A 23,196-nucleotide genomic window follows, 5' to 3' on the forward strand; every position below is an offset into this window, starting at 1 on the left:
CATGCCAAAAGCTGCCATTCATGCCACTTCTTTGGGGTTTGTGCCAGTCTTCCAACAAAGGTACAGTCGAGGGTAGGGGATCAGAAAAATGCCCATTGAAATTACTGACCATTGTCAGTCAGAGAATACAGGAATCCAAAGTAGAGGAATATAAAAGCAAAATTAGACCAGAAATGCAGATTTATAGGTGGAAACTGTTCTCTTTTCAGAGTATAAATCTCCAAATTACAAAGTACTTTCGATGACGTGGAAACGTCACTTAAAAATAAGAAAAATCAGAAGCACGACAGAGGAGGATAAAGGCTGAAGATTGCGTTCAGAGTTTCTCAATTAAAACGTTTACCCAAAAAGAATCACTTTTATCTGTCCACAGCCCAGCATTTATTTAATATATACATAGCGGTGGCCCCATTGTCCACAGCCCTGATTGTTGCCAAAATTTTCACAGGAAGCAGCTTTGTGCGAGATCTCATTGCAAAGCTTCCTTTATTATCTCGATTTCATCTCCTTTCCTTGGTGAATAAAAAAAAGTGTTTCTTTTGTTCTTTGTTTTGTACATTTTAGATAACACTTGGTCCACCTGATCACCTCAACTGGTTTTAAATCGCCAAATTTTCCAGAGTATTTCTTTTCCCTTATTGGCCCTGTTTTTTTTTTTAAAAAGCGCAGAGTTTTTCGTTGCCACCTCCAGGAGATTACATGGCTGCGGGATTAGAGATGTGTCTAGTTATGATGCGCTGTCCATCAGTGTGGGCAGGCCTGATGGAACCACTAGTCTTTTCCTGCCCTGCAATCTCATGGGTTCATATGTCTTTTTGTACTCATCTTCATTCCTGGGCCAAGGGTCTTTGCACAATCTGGGGATTTTGACTTATCTGCCAAAAACAGAGGCGATTTCCCCCACCACCCCCTCTGTCTATTGGGCAAATAATACAGGGTGCACTCGAACCATTATTCATGGCCTGCAATGAGTATCATCAGCAGTTGGTCTGGTTTTTTTTCACAAATGGGTGCATCATTGACAAGGCCAGCCTTTGTTGCCTAGCCCTAGAGAAGGTGGTGGTGAACCCCCCTCCCCCCCTCCCTGACAACTGTGTGGCCATTTCAGAGGGTAGTTAAGAATCGTCAACATTGCTGTGGATCTGGAATCACATGTAGGCCAGACCAGGTAAGGATGGCAGATTTCCTTCCCGAAAGGACATTGGTGAACCAGATGGGTTTTTTTTTTTTACGACAATCGATGATAGCTTCATGGTACCATTACTGAGACTCGCTTTCAATTCCAGATTTTAATTAAATTATTCGAATTTAAATTCCACCAGCTGCTGTGGTGGGATTTGAACTTGTGTCTCTGGCTTACTCGCCCAGTCACATAACGATTATACCACCCTAATTTTTGTTGACCTTTGACTCGGAATGCTGGTCCAGGTATGGAGTGTGCAACTCAGCACTGTGCACATAGAATCACAGCTGTTACAGTGCAGCAGGAAAGAAAGAATGTGCATTTACATAGCACCTTTCCCATCCTCCCCAAATGCCTCAATTCATTACTTTTCAAGCGCAGTCACGTCAGCAAACGCAGCAGCCAATTTGCGCACAGCAAGCTCCCACGCACAGCAAATGCAGCAAATGATCAGATAAGCCGGTGTTTAAAAGGGAGGTTTGTGGAAGGGTAAATATTGCAGAACTCACATGCTCTTCTTTGAAACAAATGCCATGGGATGTTTAACGTCCACCCAAGATAGCAGACAGGCCTCAACTTTGAACCTCAACCAAATAAATGGTTGAGACCTCCAACAGCGCAGCACTCTCTCAACGCCGCACTGGGAGTATCAGCTTGGATCTCGGCCTCAAGTCCCTGGAGTGGGGTTTGAACCCACAACCTCCAGACTCAGAGGCATGAGTACCACCCACTGCGCCACAGCTGATGTTTAAACAAGCACACAAGCGAGAGTGACTTACCCTTTCCCCCAAGCTGGGGAGAGGTAACATTGCCACAAGAGGTCCTTTCAACCCCTGGACTCCACGCAACTCCGAGTGACCAGTTACAGAGCAGCCTAGGTCTGGGGAGCAGGCTCAAATGGGCAGCCTGCTCAACCAGCAAATACTGTTTGAAAAATCCTTCCAAGGCATGGATAGATATCACTATGTACCCTTTAATTTAAAAACTGACAAAACAAGAGGAAGCTCAGCTTAGATCACTGGCGGCTGACTCGAATACAAGGAAGCAGGTATATAGGCAGTGTTCCGCTCATGAATTGTGACTGGAAAGTACGCACAGCGAAAGCCCAAAATGCACTGGTATATGTATTGCGGTCATGCTTCTACCTATAAGCTTGTGCAGTTCCACCTTATACTCGATTCACTGAATGTTAACACAAAAGAATTCTAATATAAATAAATTACTGGACAAGCTGGAGTGACTGGATTCTCTCAGCGACTCCACTTGCTGTAACTCTAGGTGCTGCTGTTGCTGGTATTTTTACATCTGGTGGTCCATCTCGAGCAGAGACTGTTTGTTGCGACCCACTCATTCTCTATTGGTGCCAAAAATCTGCAGCATGAAGGTGAAGATGTAAATGATGTCCAGGTAGATGTTCAGCGCCCCGAAGATGTACTCCTCAGGGCTGATCGCGTACCGGCGATTCCCTATCAGCAGCTGCGTGTCAAAGGCCAGGAACTGGAGGAGAATAAGCACAATGTACGTGGTATTTGAATGCTCTTTTACTGTGGTACCTGTTTAAGCTTTTGCAGGAGCTAAAGTAATTACAATGTCCGCATGCAGACTAGATCGAAGAAAAGTTCACAACCTCAGTACGTCCCAAAACGCTTTACAGCCAATGAAATACTTTTGAAGTGTAGTCACTGTTGGAAGGTAGGAAACACAGCAACCAATTTGCGCACAGCAAGCTCCCACAAACAGCAATGCGTTAATGACCAGATCGTCTGTTTTCAGTTGTCGTCCGAGGGATAAATATTGGCCAGGACACCCCACGGCTTCTTTGACAAGCACCACGAGATCTTTTACGTCTACCCGAGAGGGCCTTCGCACGTCTCATCCAAAAGACGGCACCTCCAACAGTGCAACACCGCCCTCAGTACTCCGCTGGCTGTAGCAGCCTAGATTTTATGCTCAAGTCTCTGGAGCAGAAATTGAACCCACAACCTTCTAACTGAGAGACAAGCATGCTACCAACTGAGCCACAGCTGACACTAGACAATATTCCTGTCTAGCACCTCCAGTCAGTAGCCTGCCTGCCCTCCTAACTGGTGGTGCACTGATGGAGAAGACCCTAATACGGACTTCAAATAAAAAGTGCAGCCAGCAACACACGCAGGCCAGTCTGGCCTCAGCTGCACTGGGAGGTGGAAACACTAAACTTACCTTGTTCCAACAGTAGTGGGAGACCCACTTTTTCCTAAATCTTGTGAGTAACTGTCAAATTTCCCGAGGGAAAACAGCACCGAGTGGGAATGTAAACTGGGAGGGCAGGGCAGAGGGACAGGAGGGCTTGTGTCCAAAATCTGAACTGCAAAATAAAAATGCCCTGTGAATAACTCACCATTGTAAAAATGATAGCGCCAAGCACTGCATAAACAGCATGAAGCCAGGGAACCTGCAATACAAAAGGAACAAGGACAACATCAGTCATGACCTCTTGCTTTGCAAAATAGGCGCATTTAGTGACAACGGTTGTCTGCAACAGCGGTCTCTGCCATTGACCACGCTGTCAATAATGGTGGCACCCATTGGCTCACATAGTCAAGTGGTCCCAGTCATTGTCCCCGTGTCAATTTTTTTCCTCCATTGGCCCATATCATCAAAGGACAACACTGAGGTAATTGTGAAAGTGCGAGCTCGGATCTCATGCAACAGAGAGGGGCAGCAATCCCCATATCACCAAGACCCTAACCCTCCCGACGGTGACCCTGAACCCTACCACACTACCCCAACCCTAAATGGGTGCACAATGGAGGACAACTGCGGCATCAATAGCGGCTCGGTTTTAAAATATATTTTAGGCTTTTTTTCCCCCCCTGCGAGGCTTAGACGGAATTGAATGCGGAACGTTTCACAGGCATTCACTTAAAAGGCGCAGCAATTATTTTTGCGCAAGTAAACGGGTGGAATGATGGAGGTGTTTACGTACATACTGAAACGGCAGCACAATCGCTAGAACCAAGCCACTGATGCAAAGGACTATCAGCAGCACAAACAGGACCCCATGGCAGGAAGTAAAGTCAAACTGAAAAAAAAGACAGACAGACAATCTTGGTTATTGGATCGGTGGTTGGGTTCAGAACAAATTAAAACTAACTTGAAGCAGAAATATATTTTTTTTTAAAATCTGCTGTGTTTCCCTTCCCCTCACTGTGGAATATTTGTGCACCATGCAGTATCCCTGGCAGAAATAGTGGACAATGCCCAAACCTGTCTCAAGGCTCTGCTGTTCAGTGACCAGACACTAGGAGGCCCCCCAGAGCAGGACAGTGTGCACTCTCTCCAATTTCCACTTCCCCCACGCATGGAGGTGACTGGCTTTCACAATGGCATGGCTCAGATTGGCAGCTCAGCATGTGAAGAATGAGAGGTGCAATACCACTGTAGCAAAAGCGAAGCTTTTTTGTTCATATTATTTTACTATAGATTTCACCCTTTCTTGTTATGGCCTGTATGGGAGTAAACGATAACTTGCATTTATATAGCGCCTTTAACGTAACAAAACAATCCTCTTGTGAAACGCCTCAGGTCATCAATCAAAACTTGATGCTGAGCCACATTCGGACAAGTGACCAAACCCTTGATCAAAGAGGTAGGATTTAAGGAACGTCTTAAAGGAGGAGCAGGGTACAGGGGTGGAGCGGTTTAGGGAGGGAATTTCAGAGCTTAGGGCCTAGACGACTGAAGGCACAGCCTCCAATGGTGTGGCGATGAAGCCAGAATTGGAGGAGCGCAGAGATCTCACAGGGTCGGAGGGCTGGAAGTGGTTGCAGGGATTGGGTATAGAGGAAACCCGACGCGAGCCCGAATTCCGCACCCGGAAGTCCGACCCGACCCGGACCCGACACATGCAGTCGGGACCTGTCGGGGTCGGGTGGCAAGCCTTTACATCAGTACATGGGTAAAGTCCTGCTACCCGACCTGACCCAGACGGGATCTGATGGCATGTGTCGGGTTCGAGTCCGGTTGGATCGGGCTTCCCGGTCCAGCATTTGGAATTGGGTCGGGTTTCCTTTGCACACCTCTAATTGGGTAGGGCGAGACCATGGAGGGATTTGAAATCAAGGCTGAGAATTTTAACGCTAGGCTCAATTAAAGGAATGACCTAGCCTGCCTGATATACATTAGGGCAGGACAGGGATGAAAGTGGCTGTTGGCCTTGACACATGAAGGTTTATTGCCACCCCTGTACTATTGTTTTTACAATGACGCGCCACATCACAATTCATCCAAAATGTTTGTTCCCAGGATGGGGCGGAACCGTTCAATTTAAATGCGAATATCTTTTGGATCTTTCAATGTATCCGCTGATTGACAGCCAAGCTGAGAGATGCAATTTTATTGTGTTTGCTCCAGTCAGTCTTCAAAAGAATTGTAAAAGTATATCTCAGGGGGCCTGAGGCCTGTTTTTCCAGTCCTTCTGAGGCCAGAAGGAGCAAAGGGGCTCCCTTGAAGGGTTCACACTGATGTTCCATGTAAGGCTACAGTGAGGGATCTTATGTCCTACACTGAGTTTTATTGCAGGAGTCACAACTGTTTGCCACTTTCTCTATTCAGATGAGGAACAGTGACATTTGTATATTATTGTAATTCTGCTGTTCGTCTTTGCTGCAGTTTATCTATTCACTGTTAGTAAGGCTGACGATGCTGCATTAACATCTCACACTGAAGAGTGTCTGCAGAGTCTCATCGACAGGATTGTGGCTGCCTGCAATGAATTTGGCCTAACCATCAGCCTCAAGAAAACGAACATCATGGGACAGGACATCAGAAATGCTCCATCCATCAATATCGGCGACCACGCTCTGGAAGTGGTTCAAGAGTTCACCTACCTAGGCTCAACTATCACCAGTAACCTGTCTCTCCATGCAGAAATCAGCAAGCGCATGGGAAAGGATTCCACTGCTATGTCCAGACTGGCCAAGAGAGTGTGGGAAAATGGCGCACTGACACGGAACACAAAAGTCCGAGTGTATCAAGCCTGTGTCCTCAGTACCTTGCTCTATGGCAGCGAGGCCTGGACAACGTATGTCAGCCAAGAGCGACGTCTCAATTCATTCCATCTTCGCTGCCTCCGGAGAATCCTTGGCATCAGGTGGCAGGACCGTATCTCCAACACTGAAGTCCTCGAGGCGGCCAACATCCTCAGCATATGCACCCTACTGAGCCAGCGGCGCTTGAGATGGCTTGGCCATGTGAGCCACATGGAAGATGGCAGGATCCCCAAAGACACATTGTACAGCGAGCTCGCCACTGGTATCAGACCCACCGGCCATCCATGTCTCCGCTTTAAAGACGTCTGCAAACGCAACATGAAGTCCTGTAACATTGATCACAAGTCGTGGGAGTCATTGCCAGCGATCGTCAGAGCTGGCGGACAGCCATAAAGACGGGGCTAAAGTGTGGCGAGTCAAAGAGACTTAGCAGTTGGCAGGAAAAAAGACAGAAGTGTAAGGAGAGAGCCAACTGTGTAACAGCCCCGGCAACCAATTTTATCTGCAGCACCTGTGGAAGAGTCTGTCACTCTAGTATTGGCCTTTATAACCACTCCAGGCGCTGCTTCACACACCACTGGCCATCTCCAGGCGCTTACCCATTGTCTCCAGAGACAAGGAGGCCAAAGAGTAAGAAGAAGAAGGCTGTTTGGTAATTTATAGGTGAAGTGTTTGTGTCGCTGTTTCTCAAAGTCATGGAAATCATGTGCAGAATATCCAACCTCAGGGGTTTCTGTTCGACCCTTGGGCTTGCTACAATGATTCAGATATTGGGTACATAAAGGCACACTCTGGTTCATAGGGACCAAGGGCTTGCTTATGGGCGTGGCTTTTGGCACAGAGCACTAGGAGCATATCAAAGATCACGACAGGTCGAAAGGCCTCCTTCTGTGCTGTGCCATTCTAGGAGGTAAAAGTCCGAGAAGCATAACTCGCACAACCATTATGTGACCCAGCATCTCAAACTCCAATGCATTGCGTTACATGCGTCATCCTAACCTGGCGTATTGTATTGACCCTTCCCCACACTGCAAAAGGTGAAACAACAAACAGAAGCTGATCTTATATCTGCCTCGGAATCAAAGAGCGATCTTGTACCACATTTACCAGTGGTTTACTAATGGTGAGCTGATGCAAAGCTTGGGCTCCAAAAAGCTTGCAGAGATGCAGAAGGCCAGGAGTTCCAAGCCCCCAGCAGAAGGAAAATTAATGATAATCTGCCATGTTGCATTCAAGGGAATTTACCTCCATGGTGGAATGGCACAATTAACATGCACTACCACTAACCAAGTGCAAAGAAATAACACTCACTTGTGTGTGTGTATAGAGATGACCAAGTCACATCATATTGTCACAGCAACATGAACGTCATCACAAAGGAAGCAAAATCCTGTCTCAGTGTGTGTATCACCAACATCCAGATTCAATGGGGTGGAAATTTTAATCCCCAAAAACGGGTGGGATTTTAAAATTTCAAACCCAAACCCAATCTGCCTCGAACTTACCCACTTTGGGTTTTAACAGGAGCCAGGACAGGGTGGGTTGGCAACCAACCCTCTCCCAGCAGGCGGGTCCCTCATTTAACTATTTTAATATGGCTGCGTTCCTCAGATTTTATCACTGCCAGCCGGGTCTCAAGGAAACCTGGTAGCGAAAGGGAGGTCCGGACTGCTGGATGGAAAAGGCAAGTACTTTTCCAGCACTGCTCGTGGGCCAGGAGGAGCAGAGGGGTTTCCCCCAGGTCCCCAAGCAAACCTGGTTTCGGACCTCCCACTCCCACATGATTACTGACACCCTCGTCTCTCCCCAACACCCTGTGATGACCACCGACCCTTCAAGCCACAATGTAACCACTCTCCCCGCATCCCCCACTCACGATCTTGACCCCGAGCAGGACCATCTTACCCACTCCTGGGCTGTGGTCTCTTCTACAGCATTCCCTGCCTGACAGGAAGTCAAGCGGAGAATTCATTAAAAAAAAAATTATGCATGCCATGGAGTTAATGTTAACACTCAACCAAACTTCACTCCTTTCCCAGTTTGGTAACCCTGCCCCAATAAATATCAGGGCTGACATTGCTCTAGTTCATTCATCTTCAGCTCTGCAGGTTCTGAATACCTGGATAGTAAAGGACACTAGGGGAACAGATTGTTCAGAAGCCTCCAGCAGGCCCGACTCGCCCAGCTTACCTTGGTCTGAAAGCTGAATATCGTAACAGCAAAACACACCAGCGCTGTGATGGTGAAACAAAGCAGGACAGATTTTGTATTGTAGAAGCTGGAAAATTAAATATCAAAATCATCAATACAGATCTTTTTGTCGGTATCAACAATCAGTGACTCTTGTTTTGTGTTTTCTTTAATATTATCCATATGGTCTGTGATTTGCCCACTGCATGAGTCAATAGCCTCAGAACTAATCACCCTTCCCTTTCTTTCTTTCAGAAACCCCATTCAAAAGGACAAAGGTGCACAGTAAAAGGACGCCACCAAGTTTAAAATAGGAGGACGAAGCGACAATCTGAAGGGCTTGAAGAAAAGGGGGGGAAACGGCAACATTCAAGACAGTGACTGTCAAATACCAGACAGGAGTAGATGGGGAGAACAGGACAGATTTGGGAACCCTTCAGGGCACAAGCACCTTTGTCAGAATTAGCAGGCCTGAGAAGTGGTGACACTACCATAAAGATCTACCCATACCACGCCCAATATCCATGGGGTTAGAGTCAGTCTGCAGGTTTGATGCAGCCACTTGAGGACTCAGGCTAACAGAATACAGTACACAACAGCCTGCAGAGAGGAACTCCTCCCATTACCTAACTAAGAGAGGTCTAAAGGCAATGGGTGACATCATGGTGCCCAGACAATAAAGCATCTGATGTACTTGTCATCTGACACAATCTAAAACAATAATACACCAAATGACAGACTCAGACTTAGCATTGACTTGAACAATCCTTTCAGTCAATGGGCACAGACTACATTTAGGGTGAATCAATGGAAGATTACCAGCATTGAACCTGCAGGCGAGTGCCAGGAACACTCCAATATTGGAGATGTACAGTCATTACAACACATAGAAGCAACAGTCTAAATCTATGACTTATGCCCATATTGGGCACCACAGTGGTGCAGTGGTTAGCACCACAGCCTCACAGCTCCAGCGACCCGGGTTCAATTCTGGGTCCTGCCTGTGCGGAGTTTGCAAGTTCTCCCTGTGACCGCGTGGGTTTCCGTCGGGTGCTCCGGTTTCCTCCCGCAGCCAAAGACTTACAGGTGGATAGGTAAATTGGCTGTTGTAAATTGCCCTTAGTGTAGGTAGGTGGTAGGGAATATGGGATTACTGTAGGGTTAGTATAAATGGGTGGTTGTTGGTCAGCACAGACTCAGTGGGCCGAAGGGCCTGTTTCAGTGCTCTATGACTCTATGAACATCTAGAACGAGACGTTAAACTGAGGCCCCATCTGCCTTTCAGGTGGATGGAAAAAATTCCACAGAAGAGCGGGGGGAGTTCTCCCTTTTGTCCTGCCCAAGATTTACTCCAAGGGAATTAAGGGATATGGAGATAAGGTGGGAAAGTGGAGCTCAGGTAGACAAGCAGCCATGATCTTATTGAATGGCAAAGTAGGCTAGAGGGGTTGTAAGGCCTGCTCCTGCTCCTATTTCTGATATTCTTACAGGTAGTAAAATAAGGGTACAATACAGCTGAAGTACTTCAACCATTACTGAAATTGGGAATATGATTCCTCTATCAACAATTTTTTCCCCTCCTGAAAAAAAAAACTTTGCTGGGAGTACGGATCTACAGGCACTGGTCGCCAGAGTACCTCATGCAAGTGGTCATTATTAACATGCCAGCTCCCAACAGGTGACTGTTAATATGCTATTCCACCACTCAGTCTGTTGCTCTCGCACCCAGTGTCTGCACATGCACACTTCCAGCAAAGATCAGGAGCAAGAGTGTTACACTGATTAATGGTGTTTTAAAAAAAAAAAGTGGGTGGCGCAGTGGTTAGCACCGCAGCCTCACAGCTCCAGCGACCCGGGTTCAATTCTGGGTCCTGCCTGTGCGGAGTTTGCAAGTTCTCCCTGTGACCGCGTGGGTTTTCGCCGGGTGCTCCAGTTTCCTCCCACATGCCAAAGATTTGCGGGTTGACAGGTAAATTGGCCATTGTAAATTGCCCCTAGTGTAGGTAGGTGGTAGGGGAATTGAGGGAAGGTGGGGACGAGAGAGGGAAATGGGATTAGTGTAGGATTAGTATAAATGGGTGGTTGATGGTCGGCGTGGACTTGTTGGGCCGAAGGGCCTGTTTCGGTGTTGTATCTCTCTGTGACTCTAAGAGCCCTGGCCAATTTGTGCCCACCTCCCCCAACCCATGGACTCAGGTTTTCGCCCCTTCTACATCCCAGATACAATCAGCTAATTAAAACAAACCAGGGAAACAACACTCATCTGAGGGACATATTTGATTTCAATGCCACTTTCCAGGCAATCAACATAGGAGAAACCATTCTTCCCTGCACCCCCCCAAAAAAAAATTACAGCTAGAAATTATTGTTGATATTAACAGCTCAAGTCTTGAGGTGCTTTCTTACGTCAATGGCAACTTGCATTTGCAAAAGCACTTCTAACACAAGGTGGCCCGAGGTCATTCACCTTGGAGATAGATGGGAATGGACACTGAATCACGGAGGGAGACTGAAGGTTTGGTCATATAGATGGGCTTTTAGTTTTTAAAAGGGTAGAGAGAAAGGAGGAGGGGTGGATGGGATTTAGGGAGGGGTTCCAGAGTGTGGGGCCCACACAGCTAGAGGCTCTGCCAACAATGGTGAGGCAAAACAGCGGGGGAGGGGAGGGGGTGGGGGGGAGCACACAAAGGGCCAGAGGAACAGGACATTGGGGATGGGGCAGGGGGGGCAGGCCAGAAGGGATTGTAGAGATAGGAGAGAGCAAAGCAATGGAAGGAATTTGAAGACAGAGATGAGGATTTTAAATTCAATGGAGTGAGTTAAAGGGGAACCGATGCAGATTCGACATTCTATGTCCTAACAACCCCCTAAGTAAAAAATCTCCTAACCTCTCGCTTCATCATTTTGGTGACAATTTTAAATCAATGCCCTCCAGTTTCCAACTCAATGACCAGTGGAAATAGCTGCTCATCTGTATTGTAATTCTAAGGAATATTCTGGCATGCCAGATTGGGGCTGTATGCTTTAATCAAAAGGTTCGGGGGCCTCCTCCTCTTGTACAAAATCATGTGCAGCATTCTACATAACCTTTTATCCACAGCGTTATCTTCATACTGGTTTTCAAACCTGTGGCGTGTGTATGGCCCCTTTAAGAAATGGCTCACAATTCAGCTCGTTTGTTAATATTTCTAATCATTGACCACTTCTGAATGAAAAGACACCGACATACAATCGCACAGCTGACCGTTGTGAATTTTGTCTTTCATAGCGAGGCAGGACGGTTACAAAATAAAAGCAAAAGACTGTCTTATCAACACGCAGTCACTTCAAAGCACAAATCACTTAAAAAAGAAATACCTTGAAATAAATCCAAGCATGCATGCAAAGCTGGCGGTCTTTGGAAAGGTTAAACACAAAGGAAAGCAGTTAATACCAAAACAGAGAATGAAATGGGTTAATTATTGCAATACCTTGACATCATTCCAGTCATGTAAGACATGGCCAGGGTCTGCAGAGAGTGATTAGAAACACCATTGGTTAATGCTACACAAGACACAACATGCACACGACTAATCAAAGCTGACCTCATTGGGAATCAAACAACGCTATTATCTGTCCTAATATATCGATGAAAAAATAGCAAAGACCATACACCAAGGGATGTGTGTGTATACTATGTGCGTATTTATTGAACATGTATTATTTGGAGGATTGCGTTGAATCAATGGCTTTCTCCTGGTCACTGGTGCTACGTTGAGATCCTTCCATCATGGTTTTGAGCTGCTGTCCTGGAGTCCCCCCGCCTTAATTCCGGACTGGTTTTCAGCTCAGACAGACAATCAGCTTCGCAAGACAAATACAGATGAACATAGGCTATTTGGCCCATCTCGGCTCACATGGACGAGGATACTGCAAGATTTTCCTATCACTTATCTGTCTCAAAGGATTCCACCTCCACCACCACACTCAGACGTCGGATCACTCTTTTCATGAAGAATTTTCTGACAACAGCCCGACATTTGACAATCATTAGTCTGAACCTGTGCCTCCTCATTCTCCATTCATGGCATTTCCATGAAGCAGTTATTTAAGAAGGGTAAGAGAGATAAACTAGGAAGTGACAGGCCCATTAGTCAAGTCTCTTGTGGGGACGTTGTAAGACTGCATTTTCATATTGGGGGGCAGGAAACAGTCGCTCTTTGGGATTTTGCCTGGGGCACCCCCTGAATTGGCATGGAGACAGGTTCTCTGTCTAATGAAGGGCAGAGGGCGGGCTCTCAAAGCTGAAGGGTCAATCAGAGATCTTCCAGCTTAAGAGCAGCAGCCAGCTGCAGTAAAGGATAAGTAACTGAGAGGGGGCTTCACTATGGGGGGGCAGTGCATGGGAGGAAATCCCTCTGCAGGGTGGTCTTTGGCTGAACCTGCATCCAGGCAGGGAGGGAGGTTCACCAAGCTAGTTCCTGGGATGGAAGGATTGTCCTGAGGAAAGATTAAAATAGACTGGACCTTTATTCTCTGGGGTTTAGAAGAACGAGAGGTGATCTCATTCAAACATACAAAATTCTTACAGGTCTCGACAGGGTTGATACAGGAAGGATGGTTCCCCTGGCTGGAGAGTCTGGAACCAGGCGACACATTCTCAGAATAAGGGGCAGACCATTTAGAATTGAGATGAAGAGGAATTTCTTCACTCAGAGGGTGATGAATCTTTGGAATTCTCTGCCCCAGAGGGCTGTGGAGATTCAGTCGTTGAGTATATTCAAGACTACATATTAAAAACATCTAGGGATACAGGAATAGTGCAGGAAAATGGTGTTGAAGTAGATCAGTCATGATCTCATTGAATGGTGGAGTGGACTCGAAGGGCTGAATGGCCTACTCCTGCTCCTATTTCTTATGTTCTTAGTATTGAAGATTAAGAAGTGATTTTATTGAATTCCAGTGACGGTGCAGAGATCAATATACACAGTCACCCTGTTGCCTGACTTGATTTTTAAAAATTCTCTTCCTTCGAAGACTAGCACAGATCAGATAAACTGATCGACATGGAGGTACTAAACACCTACTGATTAGACCAAGGGGGGGAATATTCACAACAAAGGCTCATTCCCAAAGCAGCCTTGAACTGTAAGCTCAGCATGGGACTGACAGAATCGGCTAACTGCTGTTAGGCAAGTATGTTCCCAAACCATATCTGTAGATAACTCATGTCCGCATCCCCTCCGTGCGAGCATGGATGGTTGTTCATGATTAAAGGAGTTGATAGTTTCTCTGTCAACCCTATTTCCTCTGATGGGGGTGGGGGGAGTCCCGAACAAACAGGCTTAACTTTAAAATTAGAGCCAGGCTGCTCAGGGGTGATGTCAGGAAGCACTTCTTCACACAAAGGGGAGTGGAAATCTGGAATTTTCTTCCTCAAAAAGCTTATATGAAAATTTTAAGAACGGAGACGGTTGGATTTTTGTCGGGGAAGGGTATTACGGGATATGGATGCAAGGCAGATAGATGGAGTTAAAAAGGTACAGATCAGCCATGATCCAATTTAATGGCAGATTAGGATCGAGGGGCTGAAAGGCCTCCTCCTGTTCTATTGTTCCAGTACTGGTTAATATTCGATATACCTCAATAATGTCTCTCTCAATTGTCTGCACTCAAGATTGAAGAGTTTCTCTGGTGCTTCCTCATGGGTATGGCAGTGGTGTGGTTATATTACTGAACTAGGAATCCAGAGTTCAAATCCCACCACAGCAGTCTGAGAATTTGAATTCAACTTAAAGAAAATCTGGAAATAGAAAGTTGGTGGCAGTAAAAGTGATCACAAAACCGTCAGATTGTCGTAAAAACCCAACTGGCTTCTTCATGTTCTTTCGGGAAGGAAACCCACCATCCTTACCCGGTCTGGTCTATATGCGACTCCAATCCCACACCAACTCGCAGCCACTTCTTGCCAAGCAAGCCACTCAGTAGTATCAGACTACTACACAGAATGACAAGAATCGATTCAAGCTTTCTCAAGGGCAACTAGGGATGGGTCATAAATGTCAAATTTGCCAGTGATGCCCTCATCCTGGTAAAAGCCAATTAGTTCCCTCCCAGCTGGTATTGTCCTGCTCATGCACATCTTGGTGCCAATCTTACCTCTTCATAGTTAGAGTTAGATATCCTGACATTAAACAGAACTGCTGAGAAAAGCCAGGCAGTCTAAGCCAGTAAAATCAGCTCATTTCACGATTACACAAGACAGGGTTCCTGCCCCAAGTGCCAATGCAAATGCCTGTGGTCTCAGCACACTGCAGATGGCAAGGCATGATGCAGACTCCTCTACAGGTACACAGTAAGCCTGTTGGAATTAAAGAGCCGAGGGTTGAGGCTCAGGCACGTCTGCTGAAGGAGAAGCAGTCAGTCATTTGCTCATCATTTCGGACACATGTACCTCTCCAGTGCAAATAGCTCCAATAAAGTTCACGCATGATATGCAGGTTGGCTTTCATGTGGGTGTTGGCTCTATGGGGGAATTGTTACCTACAACCTGCTTAGTAGTATTAAGAGTACAATTAACTGTTGAGGAAGGGAGGCACAGAAACAAAGATTCTTTTATTCTTCAAGTCACAATACTTACAAAAATGCTCAGGAGGATCAGGTTCCATGGAAAATACCTCCTGGAACACACAAAAGCACAGTTCGGGGTTAACTATTACAGTTTGCCAATCGGTTCCTGGGAATTCTTAAAAGGGGTGCTACAAATTGTTCGGCAAACTTTATCTACTGTTCTGTAAAGCAACAAACTTTCAGAACCTGTCACTGTGAACAATGTGCATAATGCAACTGGATTGGGGGGCGGGGGAGTGGGTGTTGCAGGGTCCTGCTAGGTTCACGATACAGGGACAATCCCCTTTAAGAATGGAAGTTTGGTTTGTTGCTTGCAACAGCTACTGCACAAGGACCAGGAAATTTCACTTGTGTACTGAAGAATATCAAGGATATTAGTAAGGTCTCTCCGCTTCTTGAATGATATGCACCCTCCACACACTCAGAGAGTAAGACCGAGCTTGATAGGCTCTGGGGAAACTGTGCGCTGATAGGCAGTGCAACACGTATGAGAAAGAACAGGTGACAATAGAAATCTGGAACTCTCTCCCCCAAAAAAGCTGTTGAGACTGGTGGGGGGCTCAATTGGAAAGTTCAAAACGGAAATCAATAGATTTTTGCTCGGCAAGGGCATTGGGATATGGAACCAAGATGGGCAGATGGAATTAAGATACAGATCAATCACTGACCCAGTGACCTGACCCAATATTTATCCCTCAACCAACGTCATTAAAAGAGATTATCTGGTCATTATCACATTGCTGTTTGTGGGAGCTTGCTGTGTGCAAATTGGCTGCTGTGTTTCCTACATTGTAACACAGTGACCAGTGATCGCCAGAGCTGGCGGGCAGCCATAAAGGTGGGGCTAAAGTGTGGCAAGTCGAAGAGACGTAGCAGTTGGCAGGAAAAAAGACAGAAGCGCAAGGGGAGAGCCAACTGTACAACAACCCCGACAACCAATTTTTTCTGCAGCACCTGTGGAAGAGCCTGTCACTCTAATATTGGCCTTTATAGACACTCCAGGCGCTGCTCCACAAACCACTGACCACCTCCAGGCGCTTACCCATTGTCTCCCGAGACAAGGAGGCCAAAGAAGAAGAACACAGTGACCACACTTCAAAAATCACTTCGTTGGCTGTAAAGTGCTTTGGGATGGCCTGAGGTGATGCAAGGTGCCATGGAAACACAAGTCTTTCTTTCAGAGAAAATAACTCTCAAGGCAGGAGGTATAACGGGCGATTTTCCTGGACCTGGGCACACTGGAACTCCTGGGCCGAGGCAACATCGGAAAATTGGGCAGGTTCCTTTGCTTCAGCCTTCCCGATTTTCTGATATTCACAGCATTCACGCAGTGCATCTGGCCACAGACGCAGGAAAACGTCCCCCACAAAACAGAGCAAGCTTACCAATCCTGTACTCTCAATGGACAACAATCCCTTGACCCAAATGAAACAAGGAATTGGCCTTGGGGCGGGGCAGGGGGAAAACGGGCAAAGAAGTCTTGTTTTGGGAATTGGTTCCGGACTCTGACGTCTGCTGTAAAGGCAGGCTTTCCCCCTAGCTTCGTGAGGCCTACAAAATACCTGACAAGTGCCTCAAAATCAGGGTTCATTCAAATCATTTAGGGTTTTGGATAGCCCAAGACTTCAAAAAAACAACTCCAGAGCCACACAATGACACAAAATGTCCTCCAAACGGATAAACCATACACGATACTAACCACTGGCTTATTAAGTAGGGAAGATTCAAAATAGAATTCATGCACCTTCCAGATATACTGTACACTATTACCCATTTTAGTAGTTAATCTGCCTAAATATAATTACCTTGGTCCAGGGCAGCAGGCCAGGGTCATATAGGTAACAAAGAAGACAGCACTGTGAATAGGAAAAGAGATGTTAAAGTGACTGCAATGAGGGCTGTTAAAATGTTTACACAGAATTTACAGCACAGAAAACAGGCCATTCGGCCCTACAGGTCTATGTCGATGTTTATACTCCACAGGAGCCTCCTCCCGTCTTACCTCATCTCACGCTATCAGCATATCCTTCTCTTTCCCTCATGTACTAATCTAGTTCCCCTTAAATGTGGTGTGGCAATCATATGTACTTCCTGACGGGAGATGCACGTACATAGAACATCGCTATTTACAGCTACACACACAAAGTACACAAACACACAGATACACACACACATACTACACAGATATGGGGACATATTTCCACACACATTCACAACATAGCAATCGGGACACTAATAATTCACACTTACTATGAAGCCCAATACCAGCCAGGACGTGCCTGAATGTAAATCTTGACAGGGTCACTGGAAGGAAAAAAGAAACAATGAAATACCAATGCAGGAGACACTCACACTTTAATTGGAGGATAACCTGACTCATGTTCCAAAGGTAGAGTCCTCTCTCACTGCCGGAGGAGTTGCAATGAGCAGGTCTCTCTTGCGGGCACTGCCCGTTCAGTCACAAAGCCAGGGCAAAAATCAGCTGCGAATTCATGGCATCTCTAACCCAGGAGCAATCTGGGTGCAGCAGACTACCCGCCACGTAACCCAGCCCTTTCTTCCAGCAGCGCAGGTGGCACGCAGAACTTGCCCCACCGAGGGCAGTGAAGTTCAAACTTGTGCCCACTGAACGGAGGGCCGCTCCACACATGGTGTTACTGGGTCGCCCTTTTCATGAATATCTCTCCTGGCAACATCCACCCCACCTCCTGCTCTCAAAACCCATTGACTCTTCACTTAAAAAACAATATCGTCAAATTGGTCAGCACTTTTTAAACCTTTCCATAAACATCACTTCTTTGCCCAATTCATTCCCCCACCCCCATCTCCCCATTTTCCCATGGCAAGCTCACCAGTCTCTTGTGCCAGGGGAGAGGGAGATGAGCATGCACAGACTTGCCATTATTAAACAACTGATGTTTGGCCCAGGTGCCCTCAAAATGCCCACATGACGATTTTGCAATCTTGGCCGTGCCAGTTGGGATAGGAAGAGGGATGCAGTGCAAGTGCAGGTTAGGAACCTCTCAAGAGGGAAATAGTAAATGAGCCAGGTTGCTCTTGTTCTACTCCCAGAAGACCGCTATAGGAGCTGCACGAGGGGAAAAAGCCAACACATTGACAAAGGTCATGGAACAGCTGAACTCTCACCTCTGGGTCAACAGGAAGTTGGTTCATGCCCCACCCCAGGTTTTAGGTTTTCAATCCAGGTTCACACTCCAGTACAGTACTAAGGGAGTGCTGTATTGACTGAGGAGTAACCCTTTGTGACATGAAAGGCCCCACCTCAATTTTCCAGGTGGATGTGAAAGATCCCACGGCACAATTCAAAGAAGAGCAGGGGAGTTCTCCCAGAGAGCTGGGTCAACGTTCCTCTCCAATCAACACCACAAATAAAAAAAAAAAACCAGAGGAACCGATTGTTCATCACATTGATATTTGTGGGATCTTGGTGTGCACAGGTTATTTCACCATGTGAAGTGCTTGGAGTAACTTTTGCGCCCTAAAGCCACAACGTAAATGCAAGTATGGTTATTATTTGTGAAAACTGGCTCTTTGTGCTCAGAACTTGAAACCTTTGATGGTGAAGTGAAACGTATATTTCGAGACATGAATATGTTGTCAGTGATCGCAGCTACAGTTGGTGAGTGCACTTTGCGTGGCTTGAATTCCATGCCATGGGAGTAAAGAGCTGGTCTCACCAGAGAGTGGGAGGCCAGCTCATGAATCACATTTGAACACTTTTCCTGCACGACTCTTGCACAGGGAGAATAGTCAGGAAGGGTCGGATGAATCCGGAGCATGCAGCCCTTGAAGAGCTGCTGGTCAAAATTAAAGGGCTACTGCTGCTCAATGAGTAAGTGGTCACATGCTCGCAGATGGCAAAGGGCAAAAATTGCTGGATGGGAAGAAGTGACACATCAGATATGGACGCTAGGAATGTCATTTGGGTGATGCCCAACCAGTTTGATGGCTGGCAAAGTTAGCATGCCACCACACGAGGTGGGAGCAAGGAGGGCTGCTAAGGGATGCCTTCCCAGAGGATGGCAATGTCCCAGGAGATGGTGGCAAGACTCAGTCTCCACAGATGGCACACATTACGAAATCTGGCAAGGCGAGATTATGCAACGATACCATGTGCCAGGCACATGGCCCAAGACTATATGGCGCAAAGTGTTGCCCATCAAATGGTTCAACATTTAGTGCTAGTCCAAACCAAGCCCATACCCAAACTGACAGCTTGGTCATTGCATCACATGCATACCCTTACTTAAGTAGGGCAAGCATTCAAGATGCAACTTGCAATTGAATGCCATGCCCTGCTCACATCTCCCAAGGATTTGACGTTGTATCACAAACAAAATTGCTTACCAACACCCAGGGTAGGCTCCAGGTTGAACATATCCCAGTTGCCAGTGATTCCTGTACCTTGAGGAACGCAGCAGTACAGCGACAATGGGCAGAAGGATCATGCGATTCAGTGAGAAACAAGAGGAAAGTGATGCCCATATGGCTTGGCGCATCAATCACCCATTTTGCCCAAGTGTCAGCGGAATGTTATCAGATATTGCAGTGCTAGCCAGGATCGAGCCACAGGCAGAACAGTTCGGGAAAGTGGTGACCTTGACAACCACTGGCAGTGCCAACCCCCATATTGCCAATTGCCTGGTGCCCTTTCAGCAAATGGCAAAGCTCTGCCCTGCTGACTCGGAGCAAGCCGAGACAGTTACCCCGATTGCTGCTTGCCACATGTACTGCTTGCAGATAGAGAGTCTGGTGCCTACTGATCCCCCTGACATGCCATCTTTCATCTCGTCCCACCTCAATTGTAAAATACTGTACTTGAGGTCCTTCAGTAATCAACTTAGCTTGGGGTTTAAAAAAAAGAATTCCGGGAAGTTCAGAAAAATACATGATAAAAATTTCACAAATACGGAAAAATGTTTTTAAAAATAACTGAACACAAAACTGAGCATAACATCCAGAAGCAAAGACTTAAATTAAGAGCTGCTTCACCCACAGAGACTTCCATGTTTCCATTCCAAATGGACACACAAGGGAAAAAAAAAACACAAATAATGTGGAATTGTAGAAAGTGTTTCATCATTTTTTTGCGCCAGGGCTGAGGCCTGAATGAGGCAAGTGCACAAAATGGGCGCAGGCCCGTGAAGACAGCGAAATGCAGAAAAGCGCGGAACTGCAGGTCTGAGAGAGATTGGTGCAGGTTCTGCTCTCTTGGCGCCAGTTGTTCAGCTGCTCCTTCAGTGCATGGGGAGTGCTCGTGCATGACCGCTGAATATTGTCAGGCTAAACAAGGAAAGAACACTGACCGGATCATTTAACAGGGCTGGAGACAAAAAGGGAGAATTTCAACTTCCTGGATAATTGTCAAAAAGCAGAAAGATAGCCGTGACGCTTCATGCAGTCAGCTCACACTCTCAGTAGGGTGGAAAGAGCATATGTCAGACAGTAAGCCATGGCGAGGAGGGAAAAATTGGAGGGCCAGTTGTGACAACTTAAGTCAAGCAATTTCTACTAACCAACTCTAGACTGGCATTGGCAGAGGTTTGGGAGGTCAGGTACGTGCCTTCTTCATGAGGGGTCAGGAATCGAAAAGAAAAAAGCAGCATGAGTGGAGGGCTGCAAACGATGTAAAAATATGGCGAATAAATAATTGGAGACATAATCTCCTTTCTCCTCTGGAGCTCGAGTTTGAATCCAGATTGGACAGAAAGAATGCAGGTCTCCTCTCCCAGCTGGTCCAATGTCAAATCAGCTTGCCTATTCTTACCCCAGTTCCAAGTGGGTTCAGGCCCACAGCCCACGTTGCTGCATTTTGGCACTTGCTCAATCATCAAAGCTGCCGCAAGGACATAGCACAGAAGGAGGCCCTCCGTCTGCCAGCTCAGCTGCCTGCACTTTGTTCCTCTTTCAATAGAGGGTACTTTTCTGACAGTATAGTTGAGCCACATTGAAGATGGGCAGAGGGAGGCTTATGCAGCAAGTCCTCATGCCATTGGTTACTGAAATAGCTAACATTCTCCAGCACTAACAGTTTGAAGAGCACAAAAATTAAAAAAAAAACATTCAACATGGAGAGAAAACAATTCTAATATCAATTAGTCATTTAGTGGTACAGAACTTGAGTCTTGCTGAAAATAGAGACATGTTGTCGAAGCTTTTCGTCTTGCACTCATCAGGACAATCCACAAGAATAACCAATGTAAGGGAAAACAACAACTTATACTGCATGAGAAGATAAGTGAACTCTGATTGGTAGAGGTGTTGCCATGGTGAATGCACCAGTTTGCTGTGACTGACAGTTAACTGCCAAGCTTTCGGTTTAAAATTTAAACCGGGCAGCTTGACTCTCATTCCTCAGGGCAATGCCTTGACCAATCAATCAGCGAATGGCTGTCACTTATTTTGTTCAGCTGAAACAGGCGCAATGTTTGTACATATTCTTTCTGTCTGTAAAGAACAGGGCCCTGTGTATTGATATATGTAGCTTCCATTACGCGCAAATGAGCCACACTGCGAACCCTACTGACAATCTTAAATTAGTTGTCAGCGTACTTCTTAGCACGCTGAGGAATATTTAGCAAATGTTGTCCAATCACGGAATCACATCTAATGTTGGACACTGTGTTTTGAGTTTTGCAAGCACGAGCTGGTTGGGTAAGGCCTGCACCTTGCCCGTTGTGAACAGTGGAAGGGATATGCTGTTTGATACAATCCGCCAGTCTTTGGGACGTACGGCCTATATACCTAGTTAAGGGGTAAATCTGTTAAGGGGTTCTCTACCACGGTCTACTGCAATCCTACCTTCACTGGCCAATACAAGTGTTGGGATTCTTACAGTTCCACATGCTATAAGACTGGCCTTAACGGCATCCTCATAAATAGGGCCCGAGCCATTTGCTCACCATGCAAGCTTGATGCTGAAATAGGGCGAATCAAACACATACCGCACGACAATGGCTACCCTGATGAGATCATTTCTCACTGTATATCGCGCAAACTTATGAACAGGCCTAAGGCCGTCTTTTTTGGCCCTGAAAAGTGACCAGTCTACCTCAAATTACCCTGGAAGGGTAATATATCTCAAACATTTGAGCAACAGGTGAAGCTAGCTGTTTCATGCTGCTACTATGCAGTAGCAACACGTGTGGTGTTCACCGCTAACAGGATGCTGCCATCAAGCCAAAAAGACATTCTGCCTATCGGGCAAATGAGTAATGTGATATATGAATTTCAATGCCAGTGTGATGCTAGGTATATAGGCCGTACATCCCAAAGACTGGCGGTTCGTATCAAACAACATATCCCTTCCACTGTTCACAACGGGCAAGGTAGGGGCTGTACCCAACCAGCCCATCTTTGCAAAACTCAAAACAATGTCCAACATTAGATGTGATTCCGCGATTGGACAACATTTACTAAATAATACTCAGTATGCTAAGAATTACGCTGATAACCAATTTAAGATTGTCAGTAGGGCTCGCAGTGTGGCGCATTTGCGCATAATGGAAGCTACAAATATTAATACACAGGGCCCTGTTCTTTGCAGACAGAAAGAACATGTACACACATCGCGCCTGTTTCAGCCGAACAAAATAAGTGTCAGCCATTCACTGGTTCATTTCTCAAGGCAATGCCTTGACCAGAGTCAAGCTGCCTGGTTTAAATTTCAAACAAAGCTTGGCAGTTAACTGTCAGTCACTGTAAACTGGTGCATTCTCCATGGCAACGCCTCCACCAGAGTTCACTTGCCAACCAATCAGCACTCTCTTCTCATGCAATGTAAGTTGTTGCTTTACCTTACATTGGTTATTCTTATGATTGTCCTGATGAGTGCAAGATGAAAAGCTTTGACAACATGTCTCTATTTTCAGCAATACTCAAATTCTAATATCCATGAATAACTCTAGAATCCAATTCAAACTATGATAAATACACCTTCTCATTCACTATTGCCTCCCAGTAGATACTTTAACATTCCACAGTCACATTGCACTGATACAGTGGAGCCAGTCAACAGACTGGCTTAACTGAAAACCATCACTGTTGAACACAGAAGCAATAATCTCCTACCAGAATGTGAACAGAGCAATAACTCCGGCCGTGAAGGAGAGTTGAATCATCAGTATAATATAGACCTGGTAGAGGGAAGAACAAGCCATC

The 23,196-nt window shown here is 46.2% G+C and overlaps 1 protein-coding gene across 1 annotated transcript in view; it reads right to left on the bottom strand.

The window, feature by feature from the left end:
* Positions 1 to 2,530: 2,530 nt before the first annotated feature.
* The window catches only part of LOC137358554 (protein lifeguard 2-like), a 37,647-nt gene continuing 16,981 nt past the window's right edge, over positions 2,531 to 23,196 (bottom strand). Inside the window, exons 4-12 of the mRNA XM_068024521.1 lie at positions 23,107 to 23,171; positions 17,266 to 17,319; positions 16,821 to 16,871; positions 15,026 to 15,065; positions 11,877 to 11,914; positions 8,407 to 8,494; positions 4,152 to 4,247; positions 3,564 to 3,617; positions 2,531 to 2,680 (exon numbers count right to left, since the gene is read on the bottom strand). Coding sequence (XP_067880622.1) covers positions 2,531 to 2,680; positions 3,564 to 3,617; positions 4,152 to 4,247; positions 8,407 to 8,494; positions 11,877 to 11,914; positions 15,026 to 15,065; positions 16,821 to 16,871; positions 17,266 to 17,319; positions 23,107 to 23,171 — 636 coding nt within the window. The remainder of the gene's footprint in view (positions 2,681 to 3,563; positions 3,618 to 4,151; positions 4,248 to 8,406; positions 8,495 to 11,876; positions 11,915 to 15,025; positions 15,066 to 16,820; positions 16,872 to 17,265; positions 17,320 to 23,106; positions 23,172 to 23,196) is intronic.

Source organism: Heterodontus francisci, chromosome X (assembly GCF_036365525.1).
Source record: "Heterodontus francisci isolate sHetFra1 chromosome X, sHetFra1.hap1, whole genome shotgun sequence".
Lineage (NCBI taxonomy): Eukaryota > Metazoa > Chordata > Chondrichthyes > Heterodontiformes > Heterodontidae > Heterodontus > Heterodontus francisci.